The sequence below is a fragment of the Penaeus vannamei genome, chromosome 29, assembly GCF_042767895.1.
Source record: "Penaeus vannamei isolate JL-2024 chromosome 29, ASM4276789v1, whole genome shotgun sequence".
NCBI lineage: Eukaryota > Metazoa > Arthropoda > Malacostraca > Decapoda > Penaeidae > Penaeus > Penaeus vannamei.
Window position 1 is genome coordinate 22796602 of NC_091577.1, and position 7500 is coordinate 22804101.

The window sequence follows — 7500 nt, forward strand, 5'->3', positions numbered from 1 at the left end:
AGAGAGATAGAGAGATAGATAGATAGATAGAGAGAGAGAGAGAGAAAAGTGAAGGGAAGGAGGAGACAGAGAGAGAGAGAGAGAGAGGAAGAAAGAAGAGTGAAAGAGAGTCAGAGACATAGGGGGAGATAGAGAGAGAGAAGGGGAGGAAAGAGTGCGAGTGAGTGAGAAAGGGAGAGGAAGAAGAAGGGAGAAAGAGAGAGAGGGAGGGAGAGAGAGAGGGGGGAGGGAGGGAGGGAGACAGAGGGAGAGGAAGGAAAGGAGAGGAGGAAATAGATAAAATCAGAGATATTGAGAAAGAGAGAGAGAGAGGGAAAGAGTGAGCGGGGGAAGATAGAGATGGAGGTTTACTTTTTGGCAATTTGAAAAAAAATGTCCGTATCTTCATTTTTTACAGAATTACATGTCTTTTTAAGAATCCCCTTGAATTGTAGCTATTTTTTTCTTGGTGATTTTTCATAAACTATATATCATATTACATCAGTGTTATATTTTGGAGGATTTCGTCTGCTTAAAGAAAGTGACAACATCCAGTAACTAAAATCCGACTACTTCCTCATCAGTGAAAAATATATATATTTTTTTTATCTACTAGACAACAAAGTGAAAATGTGAACACACAAATGAACTTTCGTAACATAAAGAGCTGTGTCGAAGGTCTAGAATCTTCCACATGTTCTGCTTTTTTTCCGTGGAATTTAATCCATTGGCCTTCCGTAGCAAGACCAATGTATGCCCAGCTTCGTATCTGTTTTCCTCCCTCTTCACAGTATTTCGTTTCTAATCTTTATTTCTTTTCTTTCTTTTCCTCTTTTTTCCTTCTTTCTTTTTTTTTCTTTTCTTTCTTTTCCTCTTTTTTTCCTTCTTTGTTTTCCTTTTACCCGATCGGATCCCCTTCGGGATCCAAGAGGGCTCGAACGCGGGTCTTCCGAAGTCGCCTGGAGGCCCCTCGACTGCTGAGCCGAGACCCCGACCCCAAGAGTTCCGGATGTTGGCATTGAAAAGGCAAAGGGTGGCACCAGTCTTAGAAAATCACTTTATTGAATAAGTTACAAATCATTAGAAAAAAATAAAAAGGAGACAAGGCGGAGAACATCATCGGCCATCATATCCCGTTAGTAACAATAAAAGTAGAAGCGACATGGACTCAACATAACCGCAAATTTTATCCTAGCATTTTTGCGACGTTATACTTCTTGTTTGGGACAACTGTTTGAGTATTTCGAAAGGAGATTCATGCATCATTTGCAGACACGAGAGAAATGCGGATTTGGTGGAAAACAAAAAAATAATAAATAAAGTAATTCTTCAAACAAGAAGTATAGGTCATATATTGTATTGCATATTGGAAAGATGTACACCACATATTTCCATTAATATCAGCGCATAATAATCCTTTTTTCGGCACATGGTTATTACAAATATATATATCTTTTCCCATCATACAAAATTACAAAATATGAGCATTTTGGAAACCTTATGATTCTCATTTTAGGAAATATAAATTGCTTTTTTTTCTATTTTTGTGCTATTTTTTATCATATGTAGTTATACAATCATCTTTCTACATTACTCATTTAGCTGTGTGCAGGAAAAAGATTTTCAACGATATTTTCAACCATTCACAAAATATGGGATTTTGTGTTATTCCTTACAATATCCTCACATATTTTCTCTTCAAAGCAGGCTATCAAAAAGTAAAAGAAATGCACAAAAACAGAGAGAGAGAAAGAGTATACCATCACCATTAAAAAAAGAAAAAAAAATGTTGAAACCAAAAATACAAAAAAAGAATGAAAAAAAAAGATACTGACTAGATTAACACTGGAAATTACATGTAACTAACAGTATAACATATGTACACATATATACAATATATACAGCAAAGTAACAACTAAAAAGAAAGAAAACCACAAAGCTACCATAGAGTAAAATGTCATTGAAGTTGGAATGGTCGTGCAAGGCCAATCTCGTTTGCTTTATCTTTTATGGATATTTATGTCAAGTACGATAACCTGCGCTATTTTCTAAATCTAATTCACCAATCATATTCTCTACGATTATTAAAATTTCCCTTTTTAGCACATGGTTAGTTAATAATTCAATACATTTTACTTGTCAATAACACTTCGTGTGTGTGCAGCATGTTGCGCACGCGAGTGTCGAATGCATGAGTGCAAGGTGCATATGCGTGAATATAACAGTCACAGTATACATATCTTCTTAAAATCAAAGCCTGCTCTTCTATGCCCTGTTATAAATATCCATTAACTGAAAAAAAACATAACATATTATTTGTGTTTCGGATCGCAAATGAACTATCAGTAAAAATATAATCATATTAAAAAAGTGATCATAGAACAACCATTAGATATTAAACACGTACAACTAAAATTGACCTGAATGACAGTTTATGATATATATACGTATGCATATATATATCATAGATTTCAGATCTACCTTTGATGACCACTCAAGTGTACAACCTTAAGGAACAGTCATTGCAATTAGGGAAGAGCTTTGCAAAATATTCGTGTCATAATTTCTAAAATGCTGATTCACATTTTGTATTAATTTGCTGCCTAAAAAAGTTACTCTTAAAAAAATTCTTGCAATGCACAGTCCCGATGAAAAGTTAATTCCCATATCAGTAAAAGTTCAGATAGTCCATGGTGTGGTCATGAAAGCTTATATATATATATAAACAAAAAAGATACAGAAACAAGACATATAAAGCTAACCTAAGAAATAAAACATTTAAGAAAGAAATCTCATATGGCACCATCAACGTGGAGGAAAAAATAAAATAATGATCGAGCCAAGAGAGGCACATACCCAAACAAAACCTTAGCATCACGTAAGATACACAGAGAGATGATAAGACAATAGTTATTCTTCCTTCCTATTCAAAAATGCATAGATACGGTGGGAATGAGGAGCATCAACAATAGCATTCGGGAGAAACGTAATGAGTAGGTCCACTTCTTATGCTGTAAAAGTCTCCTCAGAAGAGACTGCGAAGTGGGTCATACTTCCATCAGGAGCTACGTAGCTGTCTGGACGCAGTGGCAAAGGAGCGGCGCATTGGACCAAAAAAGACCTTCGTATGAAAATGGGGTCACGTGACCACGGCCAATTGAGAGAATGACAGTGATTGGGGGAAACAAAGGAGAGACACTTTGAAGGGAAAGCTGGCAGTGTAAGTATCGCAGGAGCTAGGTCATTATGATCAAAGATTGTAATGATGGCAGTGTTGTTTCACATTACTTATCTAGGTCTATTTAGTAGTAATACAAAGAAGTAAACGATGTGTATATTACATAAATACCATCAAAAATGAATAAATAAGGCTACCTTTTTTCCAAAAGAACCACACTCAGTCCTCATGACACCAAAGGCATTTGCAAACACCACATCAAATATATATATTCATATACAAGGAGGAACAGATCTCAGAGAAACACACCAGGAGCAAGGGGACACGGCAGAGAACAGGGCCCGTCCGGTCGTCGGCCAACCAGGCAGAGAAAGCAGTCAGTGGCAGTCAATCAGTGGTGCTTCGTGAACCAGCCACATCATGCACTACTATTGGCAGAGGAGGAGTGGCGTTGCCTGAAACGGACACTCAAGGTAGACACCGATCTGAGGAGGACACACAGCCAACCAGGGCTATCGTTATGGTTGTTTTAGGAATCCTTGTTGCAGACAGCTCACAGAATCCTTCAAGTGAGACAAGTCAAATTACACAGCAAGCAGACCATGAAGCTAATATCTCTCTCTTTTACTTTTTCTCTTTCTCTCTCTCTGCAACAGCATCTATTCCCAAACGTATGAGCCGTTCCTGAGATGCCAGACTCAAAGTACACTCAAAGCATGTTCACATTTCTATGCAGTAATTAGTGCAAAATCTTAAAATTAAATCTCTCTAAAAAAAGAAAAATGCAACCTTAAAACTTATAGTCACCTTACTCTAATTATGATCTCTTCATCAATAGCATCTATTAGGCAAATTCTAAGAAATATACATCAAAATGAAAGATAACAGTAACTACCCAGCTAAGACGTTTTAGCTACATTGACCTTTTTGACTCATATTTAGTAATGTCTATTTTTACTACGCCATTTACTCGGAATACGCCAATATTGTCAAAAGAACCAAATTGACACTCGTAAGCTACAACAGATGTTTCCATTAAAATGCATTCCTTAATTTGGTCTGTAAGTCATCTTAAAAATCATTCTTTTCCTAAAAACAATCTTTGTATTTTTGTACTGATGTTCAAATCCTATTTGGCAGTGTGTGATACGCCTTAGTTCATTCTACTCACATGGCTAAAAACAAAGCAAAACAATGAGTCTTTGTGATAATGTACCTAAACCATCTCGACTGTCTAGCATAAACTATCTGTAATCTGGACATGCTTTTTTTATATTTACGTAAAATTTCCCTTTGTCAGTCTTCCGAATTTTTACATAACCATACTACCGTAAAGCGAAGGTTAGTTACACTCTCCCTTTCTTTTTTATCTTGAGATCAGAGGAAGGCTGGTGTGTGCCAGAAGGTAATCATTTCCCCCACCCTGCTTTCTTCTTTTGTTTTTTTTTTGTTTTGCTTGTGGATTTCGGAATCTTTCTTTGCCTTGAATGCATTCCTGCGACTGTGTTCCAGAATCACTTTTATTACACAAGAGAGCTTTAAGATCAATGCGATTTCTCCATAGATCTTTCATTATCATTATTATCTTCATTATTACTTTTTTTTAATACATACATGTAACATAATGGCAGTGTTTAAATATTTGGTTGTTATTGTCTTACTTCTGCTACACTAAAAGTTGCCTTACATCTAAACTTCATTGTCTTTGTTTACAAGTACACCTCACTGTTTATATTGCTTTCTGTTGGCAGCATTCAGTCAGGGGAAGATGCCTTGAAGGTAATAGATCCTGCGTTTTCCGGCGCTCTCGAAACGTCTTTCCTTCAGACCACAACATCAAGAACCTTCTGGACGTTTCATCGCCCGAAGAAGTCTCTCTTTCTCTCGTAATGAGCAACTTGAATCGTCGTTTTTATCTTTTTTTCATTCATTTTCCTCCCCTTTTCTTCTTAGCAGAGGACACGACACTCACGAGCACGAACCCATAGAACACCTTAAGAGTAGTATTTGATCCTTCTCAAAGCCTCTACGCGGTCGGGGGGTCAACCGTCCCTCAGACCCAGCTTGATGCCGATGGAAGGGTCGGGAGTGCACGTGCCACAGTATCCTCCACACCGCCCTAGGATTCTCTGGTTATCCTGTAAGACGAAAGAGATATTAGGATTATATAGTGGGGATACAAGCATAGACGCAAGTAACGCGTATACAGGATTAGAATAAGGCTTATTGGCTAGTAATGACACGTTATATTTCGTTTCTATTGTGGCAGCGTTTCAGTTTACTGTGCAGTGGATTGACTGACGTAGGACTCAGAACACGACCTTTCCAGAACACGGCCCATTTCACCCAAATCTACACTCAACCCACCTGATCCTACTCTCCCTAAAACACCCAAACCCACCCGTACCCACTCCCCCATAACCCATCTACCCCCCAACCCACCCATCCCCAACTCACATCTAATCTGTTGATCCAGTGCGCCGCGTGGCTGCCCTTGCTGAGCCACGTGGTCCTGGAGGAGACCGCCAGCTCCGTCCCCGCCAGGTTGATGGAGAAGCCTCCCTGGGGGCACTTGGCCTTGCTGTAGCAGTCGCCCGCCTCTCCGTAGGGCACGAGGCGGCGCCCCTCCACGGCTCGCGCGAAAGTGAAGTCGTACGCTGAAGGAGGAGGTCGAGGGTGAGTCTTAGCGCATGAAGGACGAAGGAGGAGATAAGTGTTAGCGGGTGGAGGGTGGAGGAGGAGGGTGAGTGTTGACGTTGGAGAGAGGAGAAGGAGGGTGAGTGTTGGCGGGTGGAGGGGGCGGGACAGGGACAGGGAGGTAGAAGGAAGGGGAATAAAGAAATGGACGATGCCAAGGGTGAAGGCTAGGAAGAGAGAGGGACCAGGATGGGAATGAAGTGGATAAGAAAGAATAGGAAAGACAGTGAATAAAGAGATGGATAATATAAGTAAAGTAAGTAAAGTGAGGGAATATAGGGGACGAAGGAGACTGAAAAGAGTGGGGAATGCGACGGATGGGGCGAATGAGGGAAGAGAGGGAGGGCGGTGGATGAAGACACGGATGAAATAAAGAGAATGAAGGAAGAAGAATGACCAATGAGGAAATGTATGAAATAATTAAGAATACAAATATTGCAACTGAAACATAAAGGTGAGATTTGTGTAATGGAGAATGCAGAGAGAGTGTGACGTGTTTGATGTTAACGGAGACTAAAGCCTTTACAGACTCATCTTATCTTGACGTGATAACAAATGATCACAAACGGAACTAGATTCAGGAAAGGACATATAATAATTCAAATATATCTAAAATTCCTAAACATCCATACATACAGACACACATACACACACACACACAGACAGACACACACACACGTACACACACACACACACACACACACAACCCAAACCCACACACACAACCCAAACCCAAACCCACAACCCAAACCCACACACACACACAAACCCAAACACACAAAACAAACAACCCCCTTCCCCTTCAAACCCCCCCTTCCAAGGCCATCCTCCACCCACCATCCACGGAGAGCGACGTGGTGTTGAGCCGAATCCTACTGAAGGCGGTGTAGCCGGACCGGTCGCTCTCGTCCACCTCGCAGTCGCAGTCGGAGCGCCGCTTGCCCTCGTGGGGACAGGTCTCGGGGTTGAACAGGCTGCGGGGGGCGCCGGGGGGGGGGGGGGAGAGAGGGGATGGGTGGTTTTCGTTAGATCGGGTTGGTGGATTGGAGTTGGTTTACTTACTTTATATTTCATTTGTTTATTGTTATTAGTATTTCTTATTATCGCTATCATTATCGTTATTATTTTTATTATCCTTATTATCCTTATTATCACACTTTTATTAATATCATTACCATTATTATTGATATCATTATTATTATTATTATTATCATTATTATTATTATCATTATTATTATTGTTATTATTATTATTATTATTATTATTATTATTATTATTATTATTATTATTATCATCATTATTATCATTAGCATTGTGTATCTATTTATCTGTTTAATCACCTTTATTCTACATTCTTTATTTTTGTGGTTGAGATCTTCTATAAGAGATGGAATAATTTGGATTTTTGTGACTGATAAAAATAACTGGAAATATCACATAGATCAATGACAGAGAGAGAAAGAGAAAGAGAGAGAGAGAGAAAGAGAGAGAGAGAGAGAGAGAGAGAGAGAGAGAGAGAGAGAGAGAGAGAGAGAGAGAGAGAGAGAGAGAGAGAGAGAGAGAGAGAGAGAGAGAGAGAGAGAGAGAGAGAGAGAGAGAGAGAGAGAGAGAGAGAGAGAGAGAGAGAGAGAGAGAGAGAGAGAGAG

The 7500-nt window shown here is 39.5% G+C and overlaps 1 protein-coding gene across 1 annotated transcript in view; it reads right to left on the reverse strand.

Annotated features, from left to right (window-relative positions):
* Positions 1–4584: 4584 nt before the first annotated feature.
* LOC113806667 (ADAM metallopeptidase with thrombospondin type 1 motif A) overlaps positions 4585–7500 on the reverse strand; it is a 169906-nt gene continuing 166990 nt past the window's right edge. Inside the window, exons 27-29 of the mRNA XM_070142440.1 lie at positions 6692–6828; positions 5615–5814; positions 4585–5295 (exon numbers count right to left, since the gene is read on the reverse strand). Of these exons, the coding sequence (XP_069998541.1) occupies positions 5200–5295; positions 5615–5814; positions 6692–6828 (433 nt within the window). The 3' untranslated portion in view covers positions 4585–5199. The remainder of the gene's footprint in view (positions 5296–5614; positions 5815–6691; positions 6829–7500) is intronic.